At 54.7% G+C, this 10,539-nt stretch overlaps 1 protein-coding gene across 1 annotated transcript; it reads left to right on the plus strand.

The window, feature by feature from the left end:
• The first annotated feature begins 2,846 nt into the window (after positions 1-2,846).
• On the plus strand, positions 2,847-10,278 carry STOML1 (stomatin like 1). The gene is made up of 8 exons (XM_076073386.1): positions 2,847-3,038; positions 3,870-4,009; positions 4,598-4,713; positions 5,202-5,351; positions 5,911-6,114; positions 6,920-7,154; positions 8,115-8,318; positions 8,973-10,278. The coding sequence occupies exons 2-8, from the start codon at positions 3,907-3,909 to the stop codon at positions 9,179-9,181; spliced, it is 1,221 nt and encodes a 406-aa protein (XP_075929501.1). The 5' UTR covers positions 2,847-3,038; positions 3,870-3,906; the 3' UTR covers positions 9,182-10,278.
• The last annotated feature ends 261 nt before the right edge of the window (positions 10,279-10,539 follow it).

Genomic DNA, 10,539 nt, shown 5'->3' on the forward strand with positions numbered 1-10,539 from the left:
GTATGTAAACATCGCACCTGGGGAGACAAAGGCGGCCGGGCGTGGTGCTGGCCGCCCACCCCATCGTGTGCCGTGCCGGCCTTCATAGGTGCTCGCTAACAGCACTTGCCCCTACAGTCTGTGAAGGCTACACGGGGGATCTTTGTCTTGTCTTGTTTCCGGGGGGTCTCACTCTGAATGCTGCTGCTGCACCGCCCTCTGCTGACCGCCACGTGGCCCCCAATCAGCGATCGTTCATGCGGGTTACTCAACGTGCAGAAGCTTACTGCACCAAAAAGTTATATTTCAAGTACACAATCACAACAATGACGTAAACACACGTCTATATATAAACACATTATGTATAAATCCTGAATGTTTGTGTACATTTAAGCTACTGTGGCGAGATGCTAACTCTCTTGCCCGGTACACAGGAGGTCGTGTGGGTTCGATCCCGACTGACGCCTGCTGTATGTTTGGAGTTTGCGTGTCTCTCTCATCATCACCACGCTGGATAAGAGATGTTAACTACCTCGCCTGGTGTACAGGAGGTCGTGTGGGTTCGATCCCAACCCTGACGCCTGCTGCTGTATACTTGGAGTTTGCGCTTTTCCTTCTCTCTCCATGGTCGCGTAGATTTTTCTCCGGGTCCTCCGGTGTGTTTATCCCCTTCACATTTATAAACACGCGTTGAGAGTCTTCGGCTGCTCGAAATTTACACGCGATAAGCGATCGTTTTGTGATCGCCAGATCGCGTCTGAAAAAAGAGTGAGCTCAGTGGACCTTACCTGGTAATTTTTTTTTTTTAAAGTTTTATTTCAAATCGAATCGTCATGTATGCATGTTGAACTTCTTTCACACCGGACGTAGCCAACCGTGCTAATCGAAGGTGCCGGTGAAGCACAACAAACTAAACACAATATGTGTTCTGAAGAATATCAGTTTACAATCTAGTTTTAAAAGTGCCCTGCTAAATGGCGAACCATCGATACAAATATGGTCATTGACGGTCAGAAGTCGCACTTCTGCGGCCGTGTCTCTCTCCACGTGGTCGCGTGGATTTTTTTTCCCTCCGGGTCCTCCGGTTTTCTCCCCCTCCACGCTGAGAATGGACATCGCGCGTTTCGAGTCATTGGGCTGCCGCTTGACATTTCCACGTGACGATGAGCCACTTCTGTGAAAGAGATCCATCGCTCAGTGGGCCTTACCTGGTACAATTCATTTTGTACTCTTTGATTCTTTCGGTAAAGTCACGTAGGTAGACTTTACGTAGGTAGACTTTACCGAAATAAACCAAAGAGAATGGATTCCTGCAGTCACGAAAGCTTAAAATCCCAAATTTTTAATACACCATCGCAATCATTGAAGACTTTGTTCATCAAGGACTAAACACTGAGGTACCCCCCCTGGTGAGACACTGCTTAACCAATACATACTTCACTTGGAATGGAACTTTCTACAAACAAACTGAGGGCACCCCAATGGGCTCCCCCCTATCTCTGGTTATAGCCAACGTTTTCATGGAGAAATTTGAGACTGACGCCATCCAGACTGCCACTCTGCGCCCAACCTTATGGAAGAGGTACGTGGATGCCACTTTTGTCATCTGTCCACATGGCCGGCCTACTCTAGACCAATTCCTCGACCACATCAATTCCATACACCCAGCCATCAGATTTACCATGGAAGTCGAAAAAGATGGCAAGCTACCTTATTTGGATGTCCTAATAAAAAAGAGACCTGATGGTTCAATGAGCCACTCTGTCTACAGGAAAGCTACCCATATGGATGCTTACCTGAAACCGGATTGCCACCACCATCCATCCCAGAAGAATTCCCTCATCAAGGTCGGATATGCCCAATGCATATCCGACCAGGAACACATAGCCAGTGAACTCAAGCACGTACATCAAGCTCTTAAGGCTAATGGTTACTCCGACTACACAATCCGCAAAGCTATCACTCCAACCATGAAGAAGGACCCTCTTGAGGAGCCTTTCAAAACAATCACTTTACCCTACATTGCGGGGATCACAAAAAAGATCTCCAAAATCTTGAATAAACACAAGATCCAGGTCCGATTCAACACATTACATAAAATCCGTGATCTGGTTCCGTCTGTAAAAGATGTGATTCCAGACATACAGTACCCTGGTGTCTACAAACTAAGTTGCCTCTGTGGTAGTAGTTACATTGGAGAAACCAAACGCCATGTCTCGGACCGCATTCGTGAACACAAAGCAGACCTAAAACACGGTAGGACCAACACCTCGGCCGTGGCAGATAATTGTTATAATTCAGTAGGCTCACATGACATTGACTTCTCCAAGACAGAGGTTATTTGCAAGTCATCTGGCTACCATGAGAGTATCGTTCATGAGGCTATCCACATATACAAACACAGAGACAATTTCAACTGAGAAGATGGATTCTGGCTTAGCAATCGTTGGACGGATTTGATAAACAATTTCGGGTCTTAATTGATTGTTCACGCTTACGGTGGCTTTCAGACCGCATCCATTATTTTTCGTCTCCCCCCTCCTCTTTTCCCAACATAGATGGACTCGTCCATCTGAACAAACTCTCAAATCGCTCTCCGTGGTGCTAACGTTAAAAAACCGCCACTTTTTTCAAATGTTCTTGCTGTGGTTTTCACACCTGATGATGATTGCTTGTGTTGCAGTCGAAACGTCGTGAGAATTGTATTGTTTTATATTTTCATTATTTTATTGTTTCCCTTCTACGTGACTTTACCGAAAGAACCAAGAATATGAATCCCTGCAGTCACGAAAGCTTTAAATCAAAACGAACAAAGCTCTCAAGCCGCCCCGCCCCCTAGAATCTCCGCCCCGCCTCTTAAATACACCGCCCCGCCCCCCGAGGGTGAGAGGCCGCGGCGTGACGTCACAGACAACGCGGAAGCGAACGGAAGCCAAAGGCGCAGCCCTGCAAGTGCTTCTCGCTCCCGCCGCCACTGCTGGCGAAGGGCCTCCACGAGTGGCCACTATAGAGACCCCCCACCCCACCACTGCCTCTGCTGACTTGGCCTACTTTTCCAGGTAGGAGCGCCCACGCCGTGCCCATCTGTACTGCGCTGTTGCCGTCTCGACCGCGATGTACATATCTGTACCACGCCGTGCCCATCTGTACTGCGCTGTTGCCCATCTGTAGAGCTGCCGGGTGCAGGCAGAGATGACTGAACTCGGCCTCTGTAGGGCAATGAGTGTGCCTCTGTCTCTTGGTGGTTCCTGTTGTTGTTGTTGATGGGGCTGCGTACGCGTCTGGGAACTCGCCGCGGAGCTCCATCGAGACTTTGCCACGTGGCGGCCAGCAGAGGGCGATGCAGCAGCAGCAGCTTACAGTATTGTCCTGCACTTGTATGGCTCCCGCGCCTTCAAGAACCCGCGCAGTGAGCGGTCTGGTGAAGTATGGTCTGTCAAACCCCTCGCGGACCCGCACTGCGTGGGTAGACCGTCATCCAGCAGTGGATTGACGGGAGGACTGGCTTTGCCTGTGCGCGGTGCTAAGTGTAAACTCACGCAGCGCATAGAAATGTAGAGTCAAGAGACAGGACGCTGACAACTGCTGTGGCCTCTCTCTCCAATGTGCTGTAAAGAAGGGCCATGGCTCGAAACGTCGCCTATCACGATTTTCTTTTTATTGACAAATGAACCGAGAGAGGCGTTGTTGTTTTGTGCTCCGGCACCCACTATCATTGCAGCAGTAGCCAGATCGCCAGATGGTTTGAAAATAACAATTGCATCCCATTGGGCGACAACGGCTTGACTTGTCCTGCCTGGGTCTCCTCTCACTGCAGGGACAGGCCCCGTGACCCGTGACGGTTGACCCGCGTGTGTGTCTATGTTGAACTTCTTTCGCACCGTACGCAGAACAAACGTGATAATCGGAGGTGCGACCCGAGGCGTCATGGCCGGTGCCAAGTACCAGCCGCTGTCCTTCCAGTCCGTGTTCACCTACACCAGCCTGGACTCCACTAAGGGCACCAGCCTCAGCCAGGACTACGACTGCGGTATTGCAGGGAAACACCGGATAGCCGGATTTTCACACTAAGCCGGACCAGGTCGGCTAGCAAAAAATAATGAATATAAAATTCGCGCGAAATGCAAACGTGTAAAAAGAGCGTCACATTTTATATATTAATACCTTTGATGTGTGGGGAGGCCACCATTTTTAAAGGAATCCGAGCACCAGGGCTTGCCAGGTGTTGTAGGCGCGGGGCTGCCAGGTGTGGCCAGGAGACGTCAGTGCCGGATCTCTCCCCTCGTGTACACAGCGGCACGGTGCTCGGTTTTCTCCGGACTATCTAGCCTTCTTCCGCTTGAAGCCAAAACTCTCAACGGTTCGTGATATTGTCCAAACATCCACATGGAGTTTCCTCCACGAGAAAAGTCATTGTGACTTTCGATATAAATCCCCACCAACAGCAGGACTCGGGCCCCTTCAACAACCCCCGTGACCCGGACGGCAAGTGGAGGCCCCGGTGCTGAAGCAGATTGACAGCAGGACCGCTCGTGTACACGCACTCGCGACGCGAGCACCTCTTCCTGGCACGGAGTCCCGTGTGCGTGTGTGGACGCTGCGTATGTCTTGTGCTCAGATGAGGCCGAGGGCGTCGAATCATGGCTGTCGTGGTTCTGCTCGCTGGTCATCACGTCCCTGACGTTCGTCTTCATGGTGCTCACCTTCCCGCTCTCCGTGTGGTTCTGCCTCAAGGTACCGCTCCGATGGGTCACCGCCACGCGCAAACAGGTTGCCGTGGGGGCTGCGGGCATTGTGGACGGCAGAGGACGGTGCAGAAAATTCCATTGTACTCTACTCGTATGCTCCCACTTATTTGCACCTCACCGTGACGACCATTGTAGTGAAGTCTGGTTGAATAACCTCCATGATTCGCGCCGCGTAGGGAGGCGTCAATGCGACAGTTGATTGACAAAAGGGCTGTACATGTACACACGTGCAGCTGAGTTTGAAAGCGTTGACGCAGTGCCTCTGGGCTTCCGTTTCTTTGTACAAGGGCCCCGCGGTGACTGGTAAATCGATCCAATGCGAACACAACTGTAGAGTCAAATTGTGTTGCGAGAGAGATGACCTCGCTACAAAAACCACGAAGGCCTCACCACGCACGGGGGGGGGGGGGGGTCCTCCGCCGAGCCGCACGGCCGCTTGCCCGTGACCGCCGCCCCTCCCGCCCCCGGCCGCAGATTGTGCCGCAGCACGAGCGCATCGTGGTGTTCCGCCTGGGGAGGCTGCGCGCCCCGCTGGGCCCCGGCGTCGCGCTCGTACTGCCCTGCATCGACCGCTGGCGCCGCGTGGACACGCGCCCGCGCGCGTTCAACGTTCCTCCCTGCAGGGTGCGTCGCTCCTCGCACCCCCCCCCCTCCCTCGCCCGGTCCCCGTCCCCGCCGCCGCGGCGGGCCGAACGACCGCTCGGCCAAGCCCGTCGCTGATGCGGTTGCTAGGTGCGGGCCGGAGTCGCACGACTTGTCAGTTGTTATAGAGGTTTGGCAGGCAATGTGCGGTCACGTGACACGCACGCAAGGCGTGTGGATGGGCGTCGGGCCTTACCGCTGTTGCGTGCTACAGCGCAGCTTGATATTATTTCTTGTTTCCCACCCGATTTATTTAATGTTGTTGAAGTGTGTGCGCTGCTTTCAACGTATTCTTTGACACGGTTGTTTTTGCCCTGTTTTATATTTTCTAGTTGGTACTTTATTTTACGTGATCATTGCTTTTGTCATTTGGTGACCCAGGTTAGTCACTCTTACAAATGGGGCTCCCTTAGTCTCTTGACTTCCCACATGGTTAACAAACCCAACACGAAGCTCACTTTGTGATGGTTTCCCTCTGAGCCAACCGCACATCCCCTCTGAGGCCGTCGTCTCCGCTCTCCCTCTGCACGACCCGGCGCAGGCGATGACACGGGACGGCGCGCTGGTGTCGGTGGGCGCCGACGTGCGCGTGCGCGTGCACTGCCCCGTGCTCCTGCTCACCGCGGCGCAGGACGTGAACCGCTCGTCGCGCAGCGCGGCGCACACGGCGCTCGCCTCGCTGCTGCCCCGCCACTCGCTGCACGAGCTGCAGAGCGAGAGCGCCAAGATGGCCGACGAGCTCGCGGTGAGACGGCGGCGTGAGCACGACGCGGCCCGGGTTGGGGCTTCGTCCTGATCGCGGTCGCGACGGCGAGCTCTGTGATGCCAGGGCGTGTCGACACGTACGAAAGGGCACCCCCAGTGGCAGCTGTGCCTACGGGGCACAAGGTGATTCGGCAACGGGCTGCAAGCGGGCATTAGTCTGCCGGTAGGGGGCGATGATTGCCACCTCCAATACCAATTCGGTTAAATGTTTGAATTCTTTGAGCATGACTCCGACACAATGGGCTCATCGTTTCGATTGGTGTCGTGGGATCTATAACATCCAGTGAGACAGACGGCGCGTATTTTTGTAGTTAATACACCCGCAGGAATAACCAGGGCTGTCTGCATGATTCGAACCGCGAACCTCTGCAACAGCCAGTGAACGCTCGAGAGAGCTGCCTGCCGAGTAGCGCACACAGTACACACACACGCAGTACAGACACAGTACGTAAGTACACACAGCACACACGTCCAGCTTCCGACCGTATAGCCACATAGCAAAGCAACTTTTGGATAGAAACAGGTTAGCCGGATACACAGGGCGAAATCGCATAAACCGAACCCACTTAAAGTGAGGAAAACCTGTATTGTATACACAATAGTATATACAACACAGATACAATAGGATAGTAACTAGTAGTAGCCACAGCCATAGCAAGAGAGGTACTGGATGTGGTGCGCCGGGTGCATTGCAAGGGAAATTCATGCGTGTCCTGCCCGAGTCTCCGCGCGACTCCGGCTGACCTGCCCCGCCCCCTCTGTGCGGCCCGCACGTCGCGGTGCAGCTGGAGGTGACCAAGGTGACGGAGCCGTGGGGCCTGGAGGTGGAACGTGTGGAGTTGGCGCTGGAGGCCGTGCTGTGCTCGCCGGGCGCGACCGGCCTCTCTCCGCCACCGCTGCTGCCGCCGTGCGTGCCGGGCCTCACTCCCGAGGCGTGGGGAGCGCTGGCCGGCCCGGTGCAAACGATCCTGGGCGGCGTGATGGCGATGAGCGACCGGCAGGCGGCAGGGCGTGACGCCGGTGAGCAACAGAGTCGCTCGATTCTTTCTCTGCCCATAATCGCAAGTAAAAGTACACAGAAATCATACCGCTCGTGCCTAGCAGCAAGAAGTGCCTGCGTTCGATTCCCGACTCAGGTGCCTTTCTATAAGGCGTTTGTTCGTTCTCCCCCCCTGTTATGCACGGGTTTCCCAGCTCCACAGTTTCCTCCCATTGCATAAACAAAAAACCCCACACAATGTCCCTGCAAATTACTTAATTGGGTTTACACAGAGCAGTAGCAACATCACCCCTTACTGCTAAAAACTTGGCAGAACCCTCCCCAAAAGGAGTTTTGGGACTCGATGAGGCTCTCCTGGGGTAAAACAAGCGGAATGTAACGTAGTATCCAACAGTAAACTTAGAAAAGCCTGCTCTCTGTGTTTGTATCTCAAGATGGCTGTAGGTGGCATCTTTAGATTCAGACGAGGCTGGGGAACCTGCGGCCCATGGCCCAGACACGGCCTGCAACTTTATTCCACACGGTCCGCGGCAACACGAGTCCACCACGAGTCCACCACGAGCGACGTCTATCCATCACTACGAGCATCTTAGCCGGACTAAACGGGTAATAGTTGTGGGAGACTTTGGCGGGGATTTTGCCGAGGATCGCTCTGGAATGCAAAGTGACAAGGGAGTGTGATGTCAAATACAACTGCAGGTGAGGGATTCGTCGACAGATGGTAGATGAACCAAGGATGTTTTACAATTCCAGGCGTTTGGGGCATCGGCAGGTAACAACTGAGAACCCGGTGGGGTTTCAGTCCTCGGCACGAGGAACTTTAGTGCTGCGGGACGTCTACGGCCGTGAGGGTCCTGTTCCGGAATGAACGCTTTGGCTCGGCACGGTGCCGGGGTTGCGTGGTGGCCGTCGGGGTTGCGTTGGGAGCGACGGGTCTGCCCGGCCCTGGCATGAACGCTGCCCACTCCCCTGTGCCGCAGGATGCTCGCTGCAGGCGGCGAGGTCCGCGATGCAGGAGGGAGGGGATGGGGGCGATGATGGTGGCGACGGTGACGACGCGCTGCTGGCGGCCGTCGGGCCCCTCCTGTGCGAGTCGCTGGTGGAGAGGGTGGGCGCCGTATACCGCTTCGACGTGCAGTGTCGTGACGGCTCCTGCCGGACCTACCACCTGGACCTCAAGACCGGTGAGAGCGGCGCGTTCGTTGGCGCCAGGCGGTTTCATTCATAATTGATTTGTAGGTCGCGCGACAAGGGGATCCGACCAAGGTTGTGTCGTGAAGACCCTCCACCACCCGGCGCAGCCAAACTAAGTAAAGCGCCGCGTGGGCAAACGTTTAACGACGCGCCGCCCATTCTCGTTTGGCAGCTCACATAGGCGAGTTGAGGAACAATTCTCAGACAAATTGGCCAACGAGATTGTTGGTCGTGAGAAGTCCTTCACCGCACCATCGGCGTGCGGATAGCCATTCCAGCTTCGCCCGAATTTCACTCACTCCAGAGTGTGTGTGGGGGAGCGGTGGCGCAGTGGTTAATACGCCGCACTACAAACCCAGTGACGATTATCTGAACCGGTACTGGGCCTCCCATAGGTCGACTCAGCCTTAAATGAGTACCTGGTGCGGCGTATGAACATTGCCACTCGGGAGACAAATACGGCCGGGCGTGATGCCGGCCACCCACCCTCTCTTGCGCCGCGTCAGCCTTCATAGGTGCTCGCTAACAGCACTTGCCCCAACAGCTTGCACGGGCTACATGGGGGATCTTTATCGTTTTTATGTCGAGCCGAGTCCGGCACGATCTGTGGCTTTACGGCCTTTGTTCACCTCGCTCGGTGCCAGGATCGGGTGTCGTGGGACGAGGGCCCCCCCCTGCGGCGGCCCAGCCTCCCGACACGGTGCTGGAGATGACGGAGCGCGACCTGGTGGCCGTAATAAGCGGGGAGCTGCGTCCGCTCACCGCTTACATGAGCGGTCGACTCCGCATCAGCGGAGACCTAGGAGCCGCCACGCGCCTCGAGGAGGTGGCCAAGGCGGCCTGCCACCTCTAGTCACCCGGGCGGCCTGCTACCCCGAGCTACCCGGGAACACCCCCAGCTGAGCCAACCCCACCCAGGGCCACCCCCACCCGGGTGCCACCCCCACCCGTGTGCCACCCCCAGGTTGGGCCACCCACACCCAGGCCATTCCCAGCTGGGGCCACCACCACCTGGGGCCATGCAGTAGACTCACCTGTAGACACTGTCAGCCGTAGACACTCTCACCTCTAGAAACTCTCACAGTGACATCACCGTGCCGCATGCAAGCCGCTCACCGCCCTGGTTCACGACGGCTCTCGTTCGTTCCCAGGCCCCGTACGTGCTCGTCCGTCTGGTCAGAGTTGCGGAGAGTCTTCCGCTTGGTTTGGGGTCCGACACGAGAGCTGTTTTGATCACATCTTCCTTGAATGATTGTGGTGTACCCCTACAATGGCTTAGTTCATAATTATTAAAATGTAGTTAATTTATATTTGCGCCATTCTTATAGTGCAAAGGCTATGGTGATGGTGCCTTCTCGCAGACGAGTAGAGTCCGTCAGCAGGGAGGGACATTGCGATGTGAGTTTTGCCCAATTTAAAGTGAACATAATCTTCACAATTCGGCAAATTTGGATGGCGACGCCGGCACGCGTGGCCTCCCACTCTGTTATGAATGACATCGCGGGATCTTAAAAATCAAGTGTGAAGCGGGCAGCGCGTAGCATTCAAGAACGCATGCTGCAGTGTTAACCAGGACGGCCGCTCGCCTCGAACCGCTGCGATGGAGGTTCGACGGCACCACCGCTGGGCCACGGCCATTGCCATCCCGGGTGTTGTGTGTTTAACTCTATTTATTTATCAGTGGGCGGGGGGGTTCGCTTGTAAATTTTTGTTCCGCAGTGGCGCTTAAGCACGTGCGTTACAACTTCAGCAACGAGCCTTCGCGTGGCGTTTTAAACTTATTTTTATTTAAAGCTCGTCTTTTGATATTTTGCTGTGCGAAGGTCAGACAGGGCTGTCTTTCTCACCCAGGGCATCGTGTGCATCTTGAATCAAAAATGCTCATGGCAGTCAAATAATCTGTTACTGTTTTTTTAATGAAACGTTCCATAAATTCTTCCATGTCAAAAATGCATGTGTCTGCTAATTACTCTAGTTATGAGTGAAATGGTTCCCAGAGAGGCGCACACACTGTTATAGGAAGGCAACAACTAGGGTGGTGACCACCGACCTATTCTCGCCAACACTGACACTCTGATAATGACTGGCGTGGCCAAGCCAGGAGGTGTGCTACTGCTTGGCCACGCTGACTTGAGGCTTAACTTCACTCTTCACGAGGCATCATCCTGGACCCGAGCAGCCCCGCACCAGGTGCAGAGCCCGCTTATATGC

Source organism: Petromyzon marinus, chromosome 41 (assembly GCF_048934315.1).
Source record: "Petromyzon marinus isolate PM22_M1 ecotype Great Lakes invasive population chromosome 41, UKy_Petmar_22M1.pri1.0, whole genome shotgun sequence".
NCBI lineage: Eukaryota > Metazoa > Chordata > Hyperoartia > Petromyzontiformes > Petromyzontidae > Petromyzon > Petromyzon marinus.

Coding starts and splice junctions, on each gene's coding strand:
- STOML1 (XM_076073386.1), top strand. CDS start 3,907: ATGGCCGGTGCCAAGTACCAGCCGCTGTCCTTCCAGTCCGTGTTCACC. Junction 4,010..4,597: donor CAGCCAGGACTACGACTGCG/GTATTGCAGGGA, acceptor TCTTGTGCTCAG/ATGAGGCCGAGGGCGTCGAA. Junction 8,319..8,972: donor CCACCTGGACCTCAAGACCG/GTGAGAGCGGCG, acceptor GCTCGGTGCCAG/GATCGGGTGTCGTGGGACGA.